The sequence below is a fragment of the Chiloscyllium punctatum genome, chromosome 11 (assembly GCF_047496795.1).
Source record: "Chiloscyllium punctatum isolate Juve2018m chromosome 11, sChiPun1.3, whole genome shotgun sequence".
In the NCBI taxonomy this organism is placed as follows: Eukaryota; Metazoa; Chordata; class Chondrichthyes; order Orectolobiformes; family Hemiscylliidae; genus Chiloscyllium; species Chiloscyllium punctatum.
Genome location: NC_092749.1, coordinates 80,795,267 through 80,819,041, shown reverse-complemented (window position 1 = coordinate 80,819,041; position 23,775 = coordinate 80,795,267). Strand labels below are relative to the sequence as shown.

General features: G+C 41.3%; 1 protein-coding gene and 1 long non-coding RNA gene across 3 annotated transcripts in view; one reads left to right on the top strand and one right to left on the bottom strand.

Moving 5' to 3' along the window:
• The window catches only part of LOC140483132 (uncharacterized), a 32,796-nt gene extending 14,440 nt beyond the window's left edge, over positions 1–18,356 (bottom strand). Inside the window, exon 1 of the long non-coding RNA XR_011961900.1 lies at positions 18,303–18,356. This is a non-coding gene — a long non-coding RNA (uncharacterized lncRNA). The remainder of the gene's footprint in view (positions 1–18,302) is intronic.
• Positions 18,357–22,373: 4,017 nt separating this feature from the next.
• The window catches only part of tulp4a (TUB like protein 4a), a 451,862-nt gene continuing 450,460 nt past the window's right edge, over positions 22,374–23,775 (top strand). Inside the window, exon 1 of one of the 2 annotated variants that reach the window (XM_072581106.1) lies at positions 22,374–23,113. In XM_072581106.1, the coding sequence (XP_072437207.1) occupies positions 22,862–23,113 (252 nt within the window). In that variant the 5' untranslated portion in view covers positions 22,374–22,861. The remainder of the gene's footprint in view (positions 23,114–23,775) is intronic. The other variant, XM_072581105.1, reaches the window with a different exon arrangement.

Below are 23,775 nucleotides of genomic sequence, written 5' to 3'. Positions count from 1 at the left end.
GCAAGAGTACAGTTCTGACACCCCCATCAGTAACCACCTTGTGGTTTGCGTAATTGGATGTTCTAACAACAGGGAAGTGGTTAACACTGCTCTCAGGCTGTCAATTACCTTATGACACTCATCCATCCACTGAAATTTTGTGCAACTCAAGTCAGTGTAGCAACCACACTGCTAAAATCTGATAAGACCACTTAGTTCCATGAATTGCAGTACTTTCCTCTTAATATAGAAAACTACCCAATAACCTTTTATCACATCCACGGGGCCATCTGTCCAATGTCTGATGAGATGGGCTAGTAAATGAGTTGTGCTTCTGTGAACTTACACTTAACCAGGTTTACCACCAAACCTGCCTCCTGAAATGGTTTGAAAAATTCCCCTGGATGCTCTAAATGATTCTTCCATGTTCATAGCCAAATGGCACGACTTTTAAAAACTAATAAAGTCCTCTTTGGTGTCGTGAAAGCTGAAATTTTCTTTGGATAAAATTTCCTGCCAATATCCTGGATTAAATCTTAATTTCTTTACTTGTGTAGGTAAGGTTTACTTGTTTACTAGGAAGAGTAGGTAAATTTGTTAAAGAGACCTGGCACTTTCTTTACAAGCAACCCCTGACCAGGCTGTACATTCTTCTGTAGCTCTCTTGCTTCAACTGTGCTTTCCTTCACCACTTTTAACAATCCTGCCTATTCTGTTTTACCACATGCATCTACCCACCAACACTGACTTCATGTATTCTACTTTTTTGTAAAAAGTGGTCTTCTCCCTTATGGGTTTATTTTTTAAACTGGTAGGATGGGAAAAATTTCTGGCTGTAACAGATGCTCCTTTTTTGAGGTATTTTAGGTGTTGGAGGTGATTTCCTTGAACTCCAGGAGCAGCAATTACTGTTTTATATGCTGATGCATTGTTTTGGAACTTTGGAAAAAAAAGTCAAAACAACAGCAGTTTTAAAAGGGAGAAGAACAGACAAAGGAAGCACATGGTGAGGTCAGTGCAGGAGGGAGGGAGGGAGGGAGGGAGAGGGAGAGAGAGAGAGAGAGAGAGAGAGAGAGCCTGCACATTTACTGCCTTTGCTGTTTGAATTCATGTATCGCTGGATAGTGGAGTGCATCTGGGAAAATCAGCAAACAGCGAAATTCACAACTGATCTTGAAGGAACTATTGGGTGAAGTTCACAGCACAAAATCAGATAAGATCATCGTTGTTTTAAGTGTGGCCTACAGAGAATTTTCAGTAGTGAGTAGAGTGGGTTCTTTCTTGATTATATATTTTTGGAGATACGTCTCTTGACTAAAATATAAGCCATACCTATTAATTTAACTTGGGGCAGTGCTTGTAGAGGAATAAGATGGTGTTATTTTCTGGGTCTGTAGATTGTAAAGGAGCAAAAATGGCCTTTAATAGATGTGGGCGTTTAAAGAGAGTTTAAGGGTTACTGCAAATTATATCTGCCATAAATGTTGTTGGCTGTGAATCTGATCATATTGAATGGATCAGTTGGAGAGACAGTTAGAAACAATGAGGAATTTGCAACAGCAACAGCATGTGATGGATGGCAGTTACACGAAGGGGGAGGGAGAAGTCTCAGATACAGTCACATAGATGGGTTAACTCCAGGAAAGGCAAGAGAGGTAGGTAGCTAGTGCAGGAGTCTTTTGGGGATATACCCATTTCAAACATGTATGCTATTTTGGAAAATGTAGGGTGATGATGGATTCTCAGGGGAACATAGCACAAACAGCCAAGTTTCTGGTATTGAGACTGGCTCTAATGCAAGAGATCAATTGTGTTAGGAGAATCTCTAGTCCAAGGTACAGACAGACATTTCTGTGGTGAGCAGCGAAAAAGCAGAATGTTGTATTGTGTCCCTGGTTTCAGGATCAAGGATATCTCAGAGAGGGTGCAGAATGTTCTCACGGGGGAAGAGGGGCCAGCAAGAGGTCACTGTCCACACTGGGACCAACGACATAGGAAGGGAAAAGGTTGAGATTCTGAAGGGGAGATTTTAGAAATTTAAAAAGGAAGTCCTCGAGAGTAGTAATATGTGGATTTCTCCCGGTGTTACAACCTAGTGAGGGCAGGAATAGGAGGATAGAGCAGATGAATGCATGACTGAGGAGCTGGTGTATGGGAGAAGGATTCACATTTTTGGATCATGAGAATCTCTTTTGGAGTAGAAGTGACCTGTACAGATTGCACCTAAATTGGAAGGGGACTAATATACTGGTAGGGAAATTTGCTAGAGCTGCTTGGGAAAATTTAAACTAGTAAGGTGGGGTGGGGGTGGGGGTGGGGGTGGGGGGAGACCCAGGGAGATAGTGAGGAAAGAGATCAATCTGAGACTGGTACAGTAGAGAACAGAAGAGAGTCAAAACACACAGTCAGGGCAGGCAGGGACAAGGTACTGCATTTATTGCAATACAAGGGGCCTAACAGGGAAGGCAGATGAAGTCAGGGCATGGTTAGGAACATGGGACTGGGATATCATAGCAATTACAGAAACATGGCTCAGGGATGGGTAGGACTGGCAGCCTTAATGTTCCAGGATACAAATGCTACAGGAAGGATAGAAAGGGAGATAAGGGAGATAAGAGAGGAGCGGGAGTGGCATTTTTGATAAGGGATAGCTTATTACAACTGTGCTGAGGGAGGATATTCCTAAAAATACATCCAGGGAAGTTATTTGGGTGGAACTGAGAAAGAAGAAAGGGATGATCACCTTATTGGGATTGTATTATAGACCTCCTGATAGTCAGAGGGAAATTGAGAAACAAACTTGTAAGGAGATCTCAGCTATCTGTAAGAATAATAGGATGGTTGTGATAGGGGATTTTAACTTTCTAAACATCGACTGGTACTACCATAATGTTAAGGGTTTAGATGGTCAGAAAATTCTGAAGTGTGTACCAGGCAATTTTCTGATTCAGTAGAGAAGGTTCAAAACTTGACCTACTCTTGGGAAATAAGGCAGGGCAGGTGACTCAGGTGTCAGTGGGGGAGCACTTTGGGACCAGCGACCATAATTCTATTAGATTTAAAGTAATGATGGAAAAGGGTAGACCAGATCTAAAAGTTGAAATTCTAATTTGGAGAAAGTCCAATTTTGATGATATTAGGCAAGATCTTTTGAAAGCTGATTGGAGGCAGATGTTCGCAGGTAAAGGGACGGCTGGAAAATGGGAAGTCTTCAGAAATGAGATAACGAGAACCCAGAGAAAGTATATTCCTGTCAGGGTGAAAGCAAAGGCTGGTCGGTATAGGGAATGTTGCATGACTAAAGAAATTCAGGGTTTGGTTAAGAAAAAGAAGGAAGCATATTTCAGGCATAGACAGGAGAGATCGAGTGAACCCTTCGAAGAGTATAAAGGAAGTAGTATAGTTAAGAGGGAAATCAGGAGGGCAAAAAAGGGGACATGAGATAGCTTTGGCAAATTGGATTCTCTTTAATTCTAAGAGTTTTTACAAATCCACAAAGGACAAAAGGGTAACTTGGGAGAGAATAGGGCCACTCAAATATCAGCAATGTGTGAAGCCTGGGGAAGATACTAAATGGGTTTTGCATCAGTATTTACTGTGCAAAAGGATATAGAAGATATAGACTGTTGGGAAATAGATGGTGACATCTTGCAAAATGTCCATATTACAGAGGAGGAAGTGCTGGATGTCTTGAAATGGGTAAAGGTGGATAAATCTCCAGGACCTGATCAGGTGTACCCTAGAACTCTGAGAAGCTAGAGAAGTGATTGCTGGGCCTCTTGCTGAGATATTTGTATCATCAATAGTCACAGGTGAGGTGCTGGAAGACTGGAGGTTGGCTAACGTGATGCCACTGTTTAAGAAGGGTGGTAAGGACAAGTCAGAGAACTACAGACCAGTGAGCCTGACGTTGGTGGTGGGCAAGTTGTTGGAGGGAATCCTGAGGGACAGGATGTACATGTATTTGGAAAGGCAAGGACTGTTTAGGGACAGTCAATATGGCTTTGTGCGTGGGAAATCATGTCTCACAAATTTGATTGAGTTTTTTGAGGAAGTAACAAAGAGGATTAATGAGGGCAGAATGGTAAATGTGATCTTCATGGCCTTCAGTAAGGCATTCGACCAGGTTCCCCATGGGAGACTGATTAGCAAGGTTAGATCTCAGGGAATACAGGGAGAACTAGCCATTTGGATACAGAACTGGCTCAAAGATAGAAGACAGAGGGTGGTGGTGGAGAGTTGCTTTTCAGACTGGAGGCCTGTGACCAGTGGAGTGCCATAAGGATCGGTGCTGGGTCCTCTACTTTTTGTCATTTACATAAATGATTTGGATACGAGCACAGTAAGTTTGCAGATGACACCAAAATTGGAGGCAGAGTGGATAGTGAAGAGGGTTACCTCAGATTACAACAGGATCTTGACCAGATGGGCCAATGGGCTGAGAAGTGGCAGATGGAATTTAATTCAGATAAATGAGAGGTGCTGCATTTTGGGAAAACAAATCTAAGCAGGATTTGTACACTTAATGGTAAGGTCCTAGGGAGTATTGCTGAACAAAGAGACCTTGGAGTGCAGGTTCATAGCTCCTTGAAAGTGGAGTCGCAGGTAGATAGGATATTGAAGAAGGCGTTTGGTATGCTTTCCTTTATTGGTCAGAGTATTGAGGACAGGAGTTGGGAGGTGATGTTGTGGCTGTACAGGCCATTGGTTAAGTCACTGTTGGAATATTGCGTGCAATCCTGGTCTTCCTATCGGAAGGATGTTGTGAAACTTGAAAGGGTACAGAAATGATTTACAAGGATGTTGCCAGAGTTGGAGAATATGAGCTATAGGGAGAGATTAAACAGGCTGAGGCTGTTTTCCTTGGAGAGTCAGAGGTGACCTATTGGAGGTTTACAAAATTATGAGGGGCATGGATAGGATAAATTGGCAAAGTCTTTTCCATGAGGTTGGGGAGTCCAGAACTAGACGGCATAGGTTTAGGGTAAAGGGGAAAGATATAAAAGAGACCTTTGGGGCAACCTTTTCACACAGAGGGTGGTACATGTATGGAATGAGCTGCCAGAGGAAGTGGTGGAGGCTAGTACAATTGCAATATTTAAGATTAATTTGGATGGGTATATGAATAGGAAGGATTTGGAGGGATATGGGCCGGGTGCTGCCAGTGGGACTAGATTGGGTTGGGATATCTGGTCGGCTTGGACGGGTTGGACCAAAGGGTCTGTTTCCATGCTGTACACCTCTATGACTCTATGACAGTAAACTATTTTAAATGAGAACTTGTTTTCCCTTATCGCCTGAGGATTTCTGATTTCCGCCCAATTGCTGTCATTTGACCAATCAAAACTGATGATGGAAGTCAAATTTTGATTTATGAACTAATTTATAATCGTCTACATTTTTACTGCTAATCTTGTAATTTTAACTCTGCTATTCCACGAGTTCAGGAAGTGACTTTTTGAACTCTTCCAAAAGAACAGTCTGCAAGAACATCATTTGATACCCTTATCTACCTATCAAAGCTATTTTGTTTGATCCTTGTGATGATGCTACTGCTTCATCAAGGTTATGTTGTCCTTGGACTTTTTTCAGGAGGTCTAGAGGTTTCACACATGAGATGCAACTCATACACACCAACTTCAGCAAACAGTTAAAGTTTTTTAAAGCTTGTACAAGCTAGGTGACCTTCTTCACAGATGTGTGAAGTCGAAACAAAGTGAAGCACTGAACAAAGGAAAAACAATCCACTTTATATGGGTCAGTTGGTCATGCTCACTAATACACTAGCCACTCCCCCACAGTCACATGCCACCCCAAGTACAGGGGTAGGAAATCATCCTCAGAGATAATGCAAATGTAAATGCCCTAATCCTGGGGAATCATTATGCAAAGGAGTTCCTGATTTAGTGATTCCCCAAGACAATGCAGGTGCAACATATCTAGCTTCAGGGATGACTAGAAAGCATTTCTGAAGAGATTGAATGATAAGTTAACTTGATAGTAGTCAGGGGAGTAGGAGCAAATGACTGTCTAATTGGAGTGGGGGTCATTTGCATTCTTGCATGAATGTCATCCCCAGCCACTTCCAGAATGTTCTCTCAGTGCAGTTTAACTCTTTAATATTACATTAATGTCCAGAGAGATAGTCCCATTTAATCTTTTAACATTACAGCAAAGACAGATTTGGAAATATCTGGGGTTGATCTACTTGAAGAAACTTAAGTTTTGAAAAGAATCCTGTACGATGAAAGGGGAGCACCAGTTCTTCCAGTTCAATTTTTCTCTAGTTTGGTTTGGGTTCAGAGGTGCTGGTCAAAGAAACAGCTACATGGAAAATGGTGTTCCATGCTGAATCTCTCAAGTTCTTGTGTTTGATTTTACCATTTTTATGAGGATTATTGCAGGAGTTTGGAACAGCATTATTAAGTTTGGATAATCTGTTGCATTTCAGATCGGTTAAGTTATTCTTTATTCTGTCTCTTTTGTTTGTGTTTCATTCCATAATCTTGCAAATACATTTTGTTTAAAATCAAGGTATTGGGCCAACTGCATCACTCTTGGAAATTCCACTTTTATTTACTTACACTTACTTAAAACAATTAGCAAAGTTAGGGCCTGGGCTACTAACTTTGGCTTAGCCCATATCCTTTCAAATTCTATGTACATTTGACCAGGTACCCTTCTTAGATACCTTAAACATTGTCTATAGGCTTCCAGCACTAATTCATAAGCCATTTTAAGTGCCTATTTCACTTCTCATACTCCCCAGATATCTCTTCTGATAGAGATGCAAACATCTCACTAACTGTACCCACCAACCTTTTTTGAATCAACAATATCCATATGGTCAGTGGCCATTTCATTTGTTTAGCCACTTTCTCAAACAAACCGAAAAAGGCTTTTGTGTCCTTCTTGCCAAACCCTGGCAATGCTTAGGCATATTTAAAAAGATCCCACCAAGCGAGTGGTTACAATGGGTTTGCTCATCACTGTTGTCATCATCACTCCCACCTTTCCCCTTTACCTCTGCCATTTTAGGTTAGCCTTCACTTCCAACTTCTGAAATTCAGATGTTCTCTTGTCTGGTAGGGCTATTCTCAATTTCTTTTCCTTCTGCTTTCAATTATAAACCACTTTTGTTTCCATTCATATTCAAATCGGTTTTAATTCTTTTGCTGTATGTACCACTGCAGTTCTCTCACTCTCGCCTTAATTGAAGTTTAGCCATTTCCAATTATTCCAATAACATTTACAATTGCCAGAAATGCAGATATCACTGCAATTACCCCCCCCCCCCCCCTTTCCTCACAGACACAGATTACCCCAATTTCAGCTTTACACCAATTTCAAAAGCTTTGCCTTCAGTAAATCAAGTAACTGCTTCCACACTCAGGAAACTTAGCCTCTGAAACAGCCTTTATTACCAACGGGCTCTCCATATGTAAACCAATGAACAGCCAAAAAGAGAACACCAACAAATCTTTGAGTTAGAATTCAATAATTCAAATCCCAATCTGGAATTAAAGTTTTGATCTTGGACAAGTTCCCAGACTAGACTCTCTCTCCAAAGTATTGTAAGGTGATAGCCTACACCATATTTAAAGGAAAGTGTAAAGTTCTAAATTCCAGATGTGATTCAACTGGTCCACTAGGCTTTAATCAAGAAACTGTATTCTTACAACAGTTAAATACAAAAAAAAGGCATAACTAACTCTTGAAATACTGAACAAAATAATATCCTATTTATCCACTAATCATCAATTGTTACAATATACGTGGCATCCCATAAACACATCCTTTAGCAAAAATGCAATTCAGCAAAATAGTTAGAATACTCACATGTTGTCTCTTTCCAGTTTGGAAGAAGCAAAACAAGAATAATCTGCTCCCCTTTTGATGTTTAAGAGGAAGCCTCACTGTCCAGGACTTCACTCCAGCGATCAGAAGCTCCAGCTTTTAGCAGCCAGCATAAATATTAAAACTAACTGAAAGCAATACTAAAAGCCTTTCTGGGTCTGTGTGAGCCTTGACCTCACCCACTCAGGATACTTTTGTCCCCCCCCCAAAAAAACACCCAGAAGAACTCAAAAGCTGTTCACCAACTGCCATCTGAAGGACACATTTTAGTATCACTGACTCAGCTCTCTGCAAAATAAACAGGATAGAACACATCTCTTAAATGCACACAGTCATATTCCTAAAGACTTTTTAATTAACAAATCCCTGACTCTGCCAATAATCAATTCTAGACACTGGATCTATAGCTTAAATGATCTAAGCTTCAATATCCAGAATATCCTTCTTCAGTCTAGAAGACCAAAACAGCATACAATACTCAACGTGTAGCCTCACCAAAGCACTGTATAATGGCAACAAAACACCTCTTACTCTTATACTCCAATCCCCTTGCTAAGGAGGCCAGCATGCCATTAGCTTTCCTCACCACCTGCTGCACTTGCGAATGTTCCAAGCGAATGTTGTTGCACCTCACCTTTTTCCTATACTGCCATCATTTAGGTAATGATCAGCCTTCTTGTTTTTAACTAATGGATAATCTCACATTTATCCACATTATATGGCATTTGCCAAGTATTTGCCCACTCAGCCAGCTTGTCAAAGTCACCCAACAGCTTCTTAGCATCCTCCTCGTGGCACACACTGCCACCCAGCTTAGTGTTGTCTGAAAATTTAGAGACATGACATTCAATTCCTTCACTAAAATTATTAATGTATATTGTGAACAGCTGGGGTCCCAGCACTGAACCCAGTGGGATCCCACTAGTCACTGCCATTCTGAAAAGGACCCATTTATTCCAACTCTGCTTCCTATTCACCAACTATTTCTCTATCCACGGCAATACAATACATTTAATACTATCAGCTTTAATATTACTTGCTCATCTTGTGTGAAACCTATTCAACAACCTTTGAAAGTCAAGACAAACTGATTCACCTTTGTCCACTCTACTGGTCCCATCCTCAAACAAAATTAAGATTTCTCAAGCAAGAATTCATGTTTTGTGAATCCATGCTGACTTGGACTGATTTGGTCACTGCTTTCCAAATACTCTTATTACATTTTTATTGAAAGAATTTTTTAAAATAAAATTACAAAAAAAACCACCAACAAACCAAGAGGAAAAGAAAACGTGCATATAACAGAAAAAAAACTATACTCATGCAAAATCGGCAGATCAAAAAAAGGTAAATAAATAAATAAAGCAGCTCAGCACAACAAAACATTAGCTCCCGACCTCTGAAAGCCTTAATTATTACACACTAATTTATTCAAAATTCTTCCTTCAAGGACATCAAGTACACTGGATCAGGCAGTCATGGCTACACAAAAGCCCTAGTTAAAATGGTAGATAAATCGAACATCCAAATACTCTGGAAAGGGCTGCCATATCTAATAAAAAAGTTTCAATTTTCTGGTGTACCATATTCATAAAAATTCATTAAAAAACATAGAAATATGTTCCGCAATAAGCCTCTGCCAACCCAATAGACCCAGGGAGTTTCAGAGATCTAACACATTAGAATAGCTTTCCTTGCACAGAAAGTAAGAATATTAAAAAGATTTTTCCATTGAGTGTCCAGAGAGGGTAGGCCCAGGAGAAAAGAGATAGGTCCAGCTTAACATCGGCCCCCAAGATCCTCTGTATAATTCCTGCCACAGCACTCCAGTATGTATGAAGCAGGCGACAAGACCATAAACAATGAGCGAGTGTACACTTGCTTGACTACACTTAGGAAGTAATGAAGATATTCCGACCTTCAATTTCGAGACTGTCTGGGACCACTGGATCCTATGCAAATTCTTAAGCTGTACAGCATGGGTCCTATTACAGATCAAAATCTTCCTCACATTTTTGCAAATGTCCCTCCATACGTCCATAGAGATCTCAATCTCCAATTCTCTCTCCCAGACCCCACAAAGCCACTCAAGGTCTTCTGAAAGATCACCCCAACCCCCCCCCCCCCCCCCAACAACACATGATAAACAGTACTAATGAACATAGTACTTTTAGCATGAAGCACCCTCTTTTCCTCTGCAGGGCTCGGTCAAAAGTGTGGTTCCCTTTTGAATAAAATCCCTGACCTTTTTTCAGGTCTCTGCTAGCTAAACCATATTAATGGATTATTTGGTCAAATGACATTATTTCACCTTCAAATAAATTGTCCAAACAGGAGATTCCCTAACTGCCCAGAGCATTAATCCAGGATCCATTATCCCTGGCTAAAAACCTGGCATATCAGCTATAGGGGTAAAAAAGGATGTTTTGGATGTACTACCCTTCCTCTGCCACATTGCCCTCCAAGCCCTAACAGTATTAATAATTATCAGATTATGGTAACATTCTGTGACAGTCTTCAATTTATCTAAAAACAGGAGATCGATGAGGGGACATTTTGCCTGGGGGGCCTCAATATCCAGACAAATAAAAATGACAACACTCTCACAGATAAATAAAAGACAACACTCTCACAGACAAATTGAAAGACTGAAGTGACTGGGCTTGTATACCCTTGAGTTTAGAAGACTGAGAGGGGATCTGATTGAGACATATAAGATTATGAAAGGGTTGGACACTCTGGCAGCAGGAAACATGTTTCCGCTGATGGGTGAGTGCCGAACCAGAGGACACAGCTTAAAAATACGGGGTAGTCCATTTAGGACAGATATGAGGAGAAACTTCTTCACCCAGAGAGTGGTGGCTGTGTGGAATGCTCTGTCCCAGAGGGCAGTGGAGGCCCAGGCACCTATTGTCATAAAAATTCCCTGCAGTCAGCTCTACCCCAGCTCAGGACAACACTCTCACAGACAAATAAAATTTCCGAGAACACCTCTGGGACACCCGCACCCACCAACCCAACCGCCCTGTGGCTGAACACTTTAATTCTCCCTCCCACTCCGCCAAGGACATGCAGGTCCTTGGCCTCCTCCATCGCCAGACCATGACAACATGACACCTGGAGGAAGAGTACCTCATCTTCCGCCTAGGAACCCTCCAACCACAAGGGATGAATGCAGATTTCTCCAGCTTCCTCCAGATCTTGCTTAATCCTGTGAAGTAAATGGGCAAAATTGGCCTTAAACAATTGATCAAAGAAAGGAGTTACAAAGATGCCTAAAGAAAGAAAACCCTCTGGTGACCATCTGAAGGGGAACTGTGATTCAACCTCCACCTCAGCTACTTTCCGAAGACCCCTTTTGAGAAATGAATCTTCTCACCTGAAAAAGGAGCCAAATGAATTGATACATTGCATCAAATGGGATGCGGAGACCAGCGGACTTGACAAAAAAAAATCTGCGTACAGTGAGATCTTATGTGATTAAGATCCTAATTTCAGGGTGGCTATATTAGGATCCCTACGGATCACCTCTGCCAGCGGTACTTTCACATTGGTGATTGAAATGGCGAGAAGGGCAGCCTTGCCAACTGCTCCTACAGATATTAAAATTACTAGACCTCACACCCTTGGTGAAAGCCACTGCTTCCTTGCTGTTTGTGTAAGCTCAGAATTCAAGGTATACCAAAGAGCCATAGCCCGCTGCAGCATAACCACTGATGGATTGTCAAAATAAGTATTTTCAGCAATCTTTAACTGTGCCTCAAGCAGATCAGTGTAAATATCCACCTAATAAAAACCACCTCCAATCCAAATTATTCAAGGGTATAAAAAAGATATGACCAGATTGAATGACTTTTCTGCATCTAAGGAGACCACTAATCCCTGAACCGACTGCTGCTGACAAGCTTGAATTATATTTAGCAATTTCTTGACATAAAAGGCTGTAGATCCTCTCACAAAACCAGTCTGGTTGTCCTTAAGGCAGCACAATTTCCAATCTTAATACAAGAACCTTAGACAAAATTTTAAAATTGGAGTTCAAAAGTGAGATGGGCTTGTAGGAGGCATTCTTCTGGAGTCTTCCCTTTCTTGAAAAAGGGATATTAGCCTCTCTCAGGGATAGCGGGAGACGATTGAGAGTATGAGTAATTGTACATGTCTCACGTTGGTCTCGACAGTACACTTATAAATTCTTTCTAAAACTTGCGAGGGAGACAGTCAGGGCCAGATGCCTTCCCACTCTGCATCTGTTTAACTGTCTTGTACTGTTAAAGGGGAATTAAGAAAACACTCCTGTTCAGAACTAACACTTGAAAGATCCAGGTTCTTAAAGAAAGACTTCATTGGAGCCCATCCACCCTCACAATACTCAGACTGGTATAATTTAAAATAGAGTTTCTGAAATGCATTGATCTTTTCAGAGTCACAAGTGACCATCCTAGTCCCATCCCTGATTGAGGTAATGAATTAGGGACCACTCTTTTTCCTGGCTAGATATGCTATATACCTGTCCGGCTGGTCACCATTTTCAAACAGTTTTTGTTTCATGAAGAAAAGTTTCTTCCTTGCTGTTTGTCTAAGCACAGAATTCAAGGTAGACCAAAGAGCCATAGCCCGCTGCAGCATAACCACTGATGGCTTGTCAAAATAAGTATTTTCAGCAATCTTTAACTGTGCCTCAAGCAGACAGTGTTGCTCCCCCTTCTGTTGTTTCTGACTGGCAGAGTAAGAAATGATCATTCCCCCTGTCATAAGACTTAGCTGTCTCCCAAGAATAGACAGGTTATTGGGCGTATCCGAATTGATGGATGAGAATAACTCAAATTCATTAAGGAAATATTCAATGAACTTATTGTCCCTCAGAATAAAGGGATTCATTGGCCAGTGCCAAGAGCCCGCAATATTGCCCTTAACCTCAGTCTCTAAATATACTGCAGAATGTTCCGAAATAGTGATATTTACAATTATACAGGATGTTACCAAATCCAAGGATAGTACAGGGCTTAGGAAAAGATCAATCCTGGTATGACACTTGTGTGGATTAGAAAAGAATGTAAAGTCCCTTCCTGTGGGATGGAGACACCTCCAGACATCCACCAATTCCAATTCTGCACACAAGTCCACTAGTTGTTTGCAAGGTTTGTGAAGGTTTATAGCTCAGGTTGAGGTTTAGGGTGTAGGTTTGCTCGCTGAGCTGTAGGTTTGATATCCAGACGTTTCATTACCTGGCTAGGTAACATCATCAGTGGTGACCTCCAAGTGAAGCGAAGCTGTTGTCTCCTGCTTTCTATTTATATGTTTGTCCTGGATGGGGTTCCTGGGGTTTGTGGTGATGTTATTTCCTGTTCATTTTCTGAGGGGTTGATAGATCTAGATCTATGTGTTTGTTTATGGCGTTGTGGTTGGAGTGCCAGGCCTCTAGGAATTCTCTGGCATGTCTTTGCTTAGCCTGTCTCAGGATAGATGTGTTGTCCCAGTCGAAATGGTGTTTTTTTTTCTGTGTAGCTGATGTTCGTGTATCCTGGTGGCTAACTTTCTTCCTGTTTGTCCTAAGTAGTGTTTGTGATAGTCCTTGCATGGAATTGTGTGGATAACGTTGGTTTTGTCCATGGGTTGTACTGGGTCTTTTAAATTTGTTAGTTTTTGTTTGAGAGGGTTGGTGGGTTTGTGTGCTACTAGGATTCCGAGGGGTCTTAGTCGTCTGGCTATCGTTTCTGAAACTTCTTTGATGTATGGTAAGGTGGTTAGGGTTTCTGGCTGTGTTTGGTCTGCTTGTCGTGGTTTGTTCTTGAGGAATCTGCAGACTGTATTTTATTTTCCACTAATTGTTTAGATTGTGAAGAATGTGTTACGGAGCCTTTAGGCATTCTATCCACCATGGCATCCATGAGGCAATTAAAGTCACCTCCTGTAATAATCTGCCATGGTGCAAGAGCCATCAATTTGGAGCATGTGTCCATCAAAAACTTAAGGGGGACAATAAACATTCAAGATACCATACTTTTTTCCATGTATGAGGCCTTAAAAATCATAAGCCGTCCATACTCATCTTTAATCTGTCCTAGCAACTTAAATGAAAGATTCCTCCTAATGAGTATGGCCACTCCTCTGTTCCTAATATTGAAGGAACAGAAGTACACCCATGCAAACCCACCCTGTTGCAATTTCAAATGTTCTTTATCATTGAGAGGAGTCTCCTGTAAAAGGGCAACGTCCACCTTTCTAAGACTGGAAAGCACATTTATCTTTCAACTGGCAAATGGATCCCTCTGATATTCCAGGTACACAATTTGAGGATACAATTAACCATGCCCTCTATAACATTATTTCATCTCCAAAAAGGAAGAATTCAACTTATCTACTGCTGAAACTACTACATCTAAACATCCTAACAACCACATATACAAAAAAACCCCAGACTAAACCAAACAAAACACTTAAGAAGCACTATCCCCCTTCCCACAGGGGGCACTTACATATCCCAAAAACACCTTCATATCTCCTTTCACCTTGAGACACATCCCAGACTCAGGCCGAAAAGAAAAGCAGGAAAAGAAATGATTTTAAAAATCTCAAGGAAATTAAAAGTAGATAGTCTACCCATCCCAAAATATAGATTATCACTCATGAATATCAGAGAAAAAAAAAGTTCAGCATCTTCTTTAAAAAAAAGGAAAGAGAAAGGGAAAAAAAACACTATTGTCCACATCCTTTAAGTTATCCGATCTATTTTAAAGTGTTCAAATTTTTTTTTCACTTCTGAATTGTCAAAAGAACACAAACCCATCATAATTAAAGCAAAGCACCACTGGGTACCTACCTGTGAAAGAGTTGAACCTTGTACCAGGATGACCTCGTTGATCCTGCCAGTAGCATATGTTTGTCTCAAAGATTAATCCATGAATGTCTAAATACGTATGGCTGGTACAGTGAAACTGGAAATGGCTAATTAAATCAGTTATTATTAAATCAATGTATTGGATACCAAGGTCCCTCAATCTTCTCTTGCTTTAAAGGTCTTCCTTTTATGAATTACAGCTGTAGAGAAGTCCTGGAAGAACTTAATTTTGGAGCTTTGGTAAGCTAAGACATGTGGATCCTGTCCCTTTATTCTGGAGGCCTCCATAACTTTTGCTTTGTCCCAGTAACTGTGGAGTCACACTAGGACCACACGAGGGCGTTGGTCTGAGCTGGGTCTGCACATCGCAACTCGTTGGGCCCTTTCAACTTTCACTTGGCCTGACACAGTTTACAGGCCTAGAAATCATGGCAGCCAGATTTCAAAGTAGTTCGCTGGCTGTTCACCTTCTACTCCCTCCAGCATGAGGTCCCACAACATGAACGTTCTTCTGCCTACCTCTGTTTTCAAGGTCGTTGACTTGCTCCTGTAAGGTAAGTGTCTGTTTCTCCAGTAGTTGTATTCGCTCTTTTGAAGAATCAGATCTTGGTTTCTGAAGCCACGGTCCTCCTTTCAACTTCCTTTTCTTGGTGCTCCATCTTCCAGCTACTCCTCATGCCTGTGGAGCACAGCTGTGACTCGATCCAGTCTGGCACGAATCTTTTCTTCAATCAATGACTCTACCATCTCTCGCAACTTTGCGAACTCCATAGGTAGGGCCTGGATATTCAACGACTCCAATGGGCTAGTAGAGGGAGCTGCAGCTGCAGATGCAGAGCTTAGCAAAGCAGATCTCTCAGATCACTGCCATTTTCGATCCCTCCAGTTATTACATCTTAATGACTGACCTTAGCATTTTTCATACCACCGATATCATGCACCGGTTAGCCTACAATTCCCCATTTCTCACTTCCTCCTTTTCCAAAAAAAGAAGGGAGTTACATTAGTTACTCTTCAGTCCATTGGAACTCTTCCAGAATCTATAAAATGCTGGAAAGTGATCACTATTTCTAGGGCCACTTCCTGAAGTACTCTGGGATGCAGAGCATCAGACCCTGGAGACTGACAGCTTTAAGCCCATGAACTTGCCCAATACCATTTCCTAACTAATAGGGCTTTCTTCAGTTCCTCCTTCATGCTTGATGCGCTGCTCCCTAGCATTTCTGGAAGGTTATTTGTGTCCTCCTTGGTGACGACAGATCCAAAGAACAATTTCAACATATTTGCCATCTCTTGTTAATTATGAATTCATCGGATTCTAATTGTAAGGGACCCAAATTTGTCTCCAGTCCTTTTCTCTTCCATAGATGTATAAGTTTTTGTTTTTTTACAAGTTTAGTCTCATTCTATTTTCCCCTTCTGATTTAAACTTTTTGTCCTCCTCTGCTGAATTGAAAATTTCTCCCAGTTCTTCAGGTTGCTTCTTTTTCGGTCAAAAGATATGCTTCCTCTTTGGCATTAACAGTATCCCCAATTTCCCTCGTTAGCTATGGTTGAGTCACCTTCCCTACTTTACTGTTACACCAGAAAGGGATGTACAGTTGTTGAAGTTCATCCATGTGTTCTTTAAATGTCTGCCATTGCCTTTCCACTGTTGACTCCTTAAGCATCCTTGGCCAGCTTATCCTAGCCAATGCATGCCTCATACCATCAAAGTTAGCTTTCTTTAAGTTCAGGACCCTAGTGTCAGATTTAACTGTGTCACCGTCTACCTTAAATGAAGGATTCTACCATATTATGATCACTTTTCCCCACAGGATCTTGTACCACAAGATTGCTAATTAATCCTCTCTCATTACACAATACCCAATCTAGGACAGCCTGCTCTCTAGTTGGTCCCTTGACAAATTTGTCAAGGAAACAATCCCTCATTTTCCAGGGAATCCTCCTCCATTGCCTTGCTATCCATTTGGTTAGTCCAACTAATTTGGAGATTGAAGTCACCAATCATAACTGTTGTACCCATACTGCATACATCTATAATTTTCTGTTTGATGCCATCCCCAACCTCATAACAACCGTTTGGTGGTCTGTACACAACTCCCACTAATAATTTAGTGGGAGTTCTATTTGCTATTCCACAGCTCCACCCACATAGACTCTACATTGTCCAGGCTAATGTCCTTCCATATTATTGTGTTCATCTCTTCCTTAACAAGTAATGCTGCCCCATATCTCTTTGCTTTCATCTTTCCTGAAGATTGAATATCCTTGTATATCGAGTTCCCACCTTGGACACCCTCAAGCCAGGTCTCTGTGATCCCAATTACATCATATGCATTAATAACTGTTTGTGCAATTAATTCATCCATTTTACTACAAATGCTCCTTGCATTGAGACACAGAGCCTTCAGGCTCATTTTTTATTTTGACATTTCTGACTTTAAAATCAAAAAGGACTACATTTTACAAAGACTAAAGGGATATATAAAGAGAAAATATCAAAACAGGCAGCATTACCAAAGTGATTTTCATGACATTATTCCACAGACAGATGATGGTTTCTTTGTTGAATTTTCTGAAGATGTTAATTTTCAGCTCACTCACACAAGGTCAATAAACTTAGTTTCAAATCTCTGAACTTCTAAAGCTGATAAAGGGAAGGGAGGGTTAAGCTGGGATCTTTCAAATCCTCATGCTGTAGCATCAACAACCAAATTCCTCTTCAGAGAATACAGCCCAATTCTCAACCTAAACTCTTGCCTCTCCCTGTCCAACTGATCATCTCTTGATGAGGTCTCACTTATCATTCAATAAGCCTTCTGTTTGAGCATAACATCTTTCCCAGACTTGCTGGAACTAATTTCCAGTTACTGACCTCATTAATGCCAAACATCTAATTAAATATACTGCTCTCCCCTGCTGTTGAAGCATTTGTGGAATCCTTTTTAAAATTAAGAACTAACCTGCAATTAATTTCCAGGCCTGACCTCACTACACATGAAAACTCTTTCTTCCCCCTCACGTTTTTAAACACAAGCTACTGCACATTGTCCAAAGGTCATTTTCAACTTTCAGTTCTCAACTCCATAAAATTGATAAATGAAAACAAATAAAATAAAAAATGAAAAATCTAACAAATGTAATTCCCTATTCTGCATCAGACTTTCAAGTCATTTTTGATTTCTTCAGTTCTGCATGTAAGAGACTACGTGCTCATTGTAATCATACATAAAAAAATCCTCAGTACAATCTGAATAATTCTATTTTTACAGAATTATTTATGGTGTAATTTTTGTATTGGTTGTCTGTGGAATAGTAACCAGTTAAAAATGACAGCGCTTTTTTTTCTGTCAATAGGTGTGTGATAGGTTCTCAAGTAAGGAACAGGTTACATTGAGGAATAAGTGACAGTGTTTGGTTCTTCCCAGCTTAGGAGCAATCTCTGTTGTCTACAGTAAATTTGAAGAAAACATTTTTTTTAAAAAAACTGTTGTTGCATGCTGTCACTTTTAACTAATGAGTCAGAGTCATTAATAAGAGAACCAGCTACTTTGCCTCTTACGATCTGGAGAAAGGCAACTGACGCAACATCTGGCAAACAGAAAAATAACCTCAATGACAGTACCTGGGAACAAAGACTACTGAACAGTCTTTCCAATTCTTCTCTTCATTCCACAATCTATTTTACTCTGTCTGTGTGTTCAAAGGGGAGTGTAAAAGATTAGAATTTTAAAATATTAAAAACCAACAGTTTATAACTTTTTACATGTAGCTAGTCAAAATATTGATTCTTGGTCAGCATAATTTTCTGATTCAGTATGTGGATGTACCTACTGGAGAAGGTGCAAAACTTGACCTACTCTTGGGAAATAAGGCAGGGCAGGTGACTGAGGTGTCAGTGGGGGAGCATTTTGGGGCCAGCGGCCATAATTCTATTTGTTTTAAAATAGTGATGGAAAAGGATAGACCAGATCTAAAAGTTGAAGTTCTAAGTTGGAAAAAGGCCAATTTTGATGGTATGAGGCAAGAACTTTCTAAAGCTGATTGGAGGCAGATGTTCGCAGGTAAAGGGACGGCTGAAAAATGGGAAGCCTTCAGGAATGAGATAACAAGAATCCAGAGAAAGTCAGGGTGAAAGGGAAGGCTGGTAGGTATAGGGAATGCTGGATGACTAAAGAAATTGAGGGTTTGGTTAAGAAAAAGAAGGAAGCATATGTCAGGATAGATTGAGTGAATCCTTAGAAGAGTATAAAGTAGGAGAATCTTAAGATGGAAATCAGAGGGCAAAACGGGGACATGAGACAGCTTTGGCAAATAGAAGGAAAATCCAAAGGGTTTTTACAAATATATTAAGGACAAAAGGGTAACTAGAGAGAGAATAGGGCCCCTCAAAGATCTGCAAGGCGGCCTTTGTGTGGAGCCACAGAAAATGGGGGAGATACTAAATGAATATTTTAGATTAGATTAGATTAGATTAGATTACTTAGATCAGTATTTACTGTGGAAAAAGATATGGAAGATGTAGACTGTAGGGAAATAGATGGTTACATCTTGCAAAATGTCCAGATTACACAGGAGGAAGTGCTGGATGTCTTGAAATGGTTAAAAGTGAATAAATTCCCCAGGACCTGATCAGGTGTACCCAAGAACTCTGTGGGAAGCTACAGAAGTGATTGCTGTGCCTCTTGCTGAGACATTTGTATCATCATTAGTTACAGGTGAGGTGCCAAAAGACTGGAGGTTGGCAAAAGTGGTTCCACTGTTTAAGAAGGGCGGTAAAGACAAGCTAGGGAACTATAGACCAGTGAGCCTGACCTCAGTAGTGGGCAAGTTGTTGGAAGGAATCCTGAGGGACAGGATGTACATGTATTTGGAAAGGCAAGGACTGATTCAGGATAGTCAACATGGCTTTGTGTGTGGGAAATCATGTCTCACAAACTTGATTGAGTTTTTTGAAGAAGTAACAAAGAAGATTGATGAGGGCAGAGCAGTAGATGTGATCTATATGGACTTCAGTAAGGCGTTCGACAAGGTTCCCCATGGGAGACTGATTAGCAAAGTTAGATCTCATGGAATACAGGGAGAACTAGCCATTTGGATACAGAACTGGCTCAAAAGGTAGAAGACAGAGGGTGGTAGTGGAGAATTGTTTTTCAGACTGGAGGCCTGTGACCAGTGGAGTGCCACAAGGATCAGTGCTGGGTCCTCTACTTTTTCTCATTTACATAAATGATTTGGATGCGAGCATAAGAGGTAGTTAGTAAGTTTGCAGATGACACCAAAGTTGGAGGTGTAGTGGACAGCCAAGAGGGTTACCTCAGATTAAAACAGGATCTGGACCAGATGGGCTGAGAAGTGGCAGATGGAGTTTAATTCAGATAAATGCGAGGTGCTGCATTTTGGGAAAGCAAATCTTTGCAGGACTTATTCACTTAGTAGTAAGGTCCTAGGGAGTGTTGCTGAACAAAGACCTTGGACTGCAGGTTCATAGCTCCTTGAAAGTGGAGTCGCAGGTAGATAGGATAGTGAGGAGGGTGTTTGGTATGCTTTCCTTTATTGGTCAGAGTATTGAGTACAGGAGTTGGGAGGTCATGTTGCGGCTGTACAGGACATTGGTTAGGCCACTGTTGGAATATTGCGTGCAATTCTGGTCTCCTTCCTTTCGGAAAGATGTTGTGAAACTTGAAAGGGTTCAGAAAAGATTTACAAAGATGTTGCCAGGGTTGGAGGATCTGAGCTACAGGGAGAGGCTGAACAGGCTGGGACTGTTTTCCCTGGAGCGTCGGAGGCTGAGGGGTGACCTTATAGAGGTTTACAAAATTATGAGGGGAATGGATAGGATAAATAGGCAAAGTCTTTTCCCTGGGGTCAGGGAATCCAGAACTAGAGGGCATAGGTTTAGGGTGAGAGGGGAAAGATATAAAAGAAGACCCAAGGGGCAACTTTTTCATGCAGAGGGTGGTACATGTATGGAATGAGCTGCCAGAGGAAGTGGTGGAGGCTGGTACAATTGCAACATTTAAGAGACATTTGGATGGGTATATGAATAGGAAGGGTTTGGAGGGATATGGGCCGGGTGCTGGCAGGTGGGATTAGATTGGGTTGGGATATCAGGTTGGCATAGACAAGTTGGACCGAAGGGTCTGTTTCCATGGTGTACATCTCTATTACTATGACTATGACTCTATATCAATCTGGGTCTGAAAGTCGATAAATTGGGGAACTTCCATGATGACTCTGGCAATAGCGCAGCTATTTCAGTACGCTATCCCATTAGGATGTAACAGTGGTTAATCCTTGCAGCATAGGACATTACCACTTAAAGAGTCAAAAATTAGGAGCACTTTTCTAACTCTTTGACTTTAGTATTTAAATTGAAAATACAACTCCTAATTGTGTAATTGTAGTTCACAAATTTAGGACCAGAATATCAGCAGATTTGTTTGACTTATTCTGTGCAAAAGCAAAATACTGCAGAAGTTGTAAATCTGTAACAAATGCTAAAAATTCTGAACAGGAGTATAGAGAAAAGAGCTAATGCTTTAGGTTAAGCACCGCAGAGTTAGAGTCATAGGTTTATACAGTATGGAAACAAATCTCTTCAGTCCAACTTGTCCTATGCTGACCAAATATCCTAAATAAATCTAGTCCCATATTTCTCGAAATCCATCCTATTCATATACTTATCCAGATGCCTTTTAAATGTTGTTGTACCAGCTTCCCCCATTTCCTCTGGCAGCTCATTCCATGTATGCACCATCCTCAGAGGAAAAATTGCACCTCCGATCCCTATCTAAAATCTTTTCCCTCTTATATTAAACCTATGCCCTCTAGATTTGGACTCCCTTGCCCTGGAGAAAAGACCTTGTTTATTCAACCTATCCATGTACCTCATGATTTTATGAACCTCAACCTCCAACACTCCAGGGTAGGTAGCCCCAACCTAATCAGCCTCCCCCAGTAGCTCAAATCCTCCAACCCTGAAATCATCCTTATAAATCTTTGCTGGACCTTTTCAAGTTTCACAACATCCTTCCTATAGCAGGGAAACTGGAATTGCACAAAGTATTTCAAAAGTGGCTTAATCCATGTCCTGTACAGCCACAAGACCTCCCAACTCCTATACTCCATGCACCCAACCAATAAAGGCAAGCATACCAAATGGGGTGTTCACTATCCAGTCTATCTGACCATTCCACTTTAAAGGAACTGTGAACCTACACTCCAAGGACTCTTTGTTCAGCAATAGATCCTAGGACCTTACCATTAAGAGTATAACTCTTGCCCTAATTTGCTTTCCAAAATGCAGCACTTCCCATTTATCTAATGTGTCACTCCTCGGTCCAATGGTCCATCTAATCAAGGCCCCTTGCATTCTGTGGTAACCATCTTTGCTCTGACGACTTTAACCCAGCCAGACCAAGTGAGCATTTCCAACATTTTCTCCATATATTTTAGATAAATAACAATAACTGGTAAGCTTGCAGTGAATTACGTATTAATTTAAATTTATTAAGACAAACAATAAGTTAAATTGCCTTTGTAGTATACAACTTTTGTATTCCTATTCATTTTTGTTCACGTCAGCTTTTCTATAGCAAAGGACCTGAAACGACAATGCTAAACTGCAGGTGGCAAACCGTACGCCCCTTGCGTGATTGATCTACTTAATCACGTTACCCAGTGCAGCGTGACATTGAACGGCGGTCTACGTGTGTTGAAGACTGAAGTACAGAATAATATTGGAGTCTAGGTTCAGAGGCGTTTCGAAGGAGTAGACCGATGGTGGAAGTGGTGACGCTGTTTCCCTTACCCTAACATAGATTTTTCATACGGCAAGGGGCTTGCGGAGGCGCGCGCAACCGTCCACGGCTTTCGGATCGCGTCGCCGAAGCTCGAGTCAAGGGGATGGACCTGGTGTAACGGTTGAGGCGAGCCTGGGCCATACGACTGGCGGCCTCCATGTCACACGCTTGCGTTGCATTTTGTTCGGGTTGAGGAACAGGAGTTTCAGTTTGGATAACTGTCCGCTCCTTCACACACCCCGCCCCAGCAAATTTACAATTTTCTCACCACTCCCCAGGGCCTTGCCGGTGCCTTTCCAACACTACAGGAGCGGCTGGACCTGATGCGCGGAACGCACTGGTTAGGCTTGTATTGATTTGCAGTTGCGGCCTCAGCAGGATGTTCGCAGCGGTGGAGCAGGGCTTGGTGCTGTGCAGCGATTCCAATATTCTCTGCATGTCTTGGAAGGGCCGCGTACCCAAGAGCGAAAAGGAAAAGCCTGTTTGTCGCCGACGTTGTTATGAAGAAGGCTGGCTAGCGATTGGCAATGGGAGAGGGGTGGTCGGCGTTACTTTCACTGCTAGTCATTGCAAGAGGGAGCGCAATACACCGCAGAGGATCAACTTTAACCTGCGAGGCCACAACAGCGAGGTGAGACTTTAAAGAAGTGCAGTCTTTCTTTGGCGACTGCTATTGGACAGTACTTAGTCAAAATAATAGTAACTGCTTGAGATCTTATCTAAACCGCCATCATGGTGCAGGACCAATGCATTGACTCAGCTGATGAAAGGACATTGAAAGCTAGAGTAGTATTTCAAATATTAAAAAATATTTTAGGTGCCATTTCAGATGCACGTTTCTTTATTTGCAGGACAACAACTTTAATTTACTTAAGGATTTATTTGTCCTATGACTTCACTGTGAAATAGAGGAATTTGAATTAATGGCAAAATTAAATTTGAACGTTTTGCTGTATTCCCCCTCCAGTTTCCCGAGGTAAGTGGTGTCAAATTCTTTGGAGGAGATAGATGTAAGGTTGAACCATAAGGCATTCTAGACTTATATGAGGAACAAGAGGATGGCCAGAGTGAGGGTAGGGCCGATCAGGGATAGTGGAGGGAACTTGCGCCTGGAGTTGGAGGAAGTAGGAAAGGTTGTTAATGAATACTTTGCTTCAGTACTTGCTACTGAGAGGAACTTTGACGTTTTTGAGGATAGTGTGAAACAGGTTGATGGTAGGAAGGAGGATGTGCTGAAATTTTGAAAAACATAAGGATAGATAAATCCCCTGGGCCAGACAGGATGTACCCTCG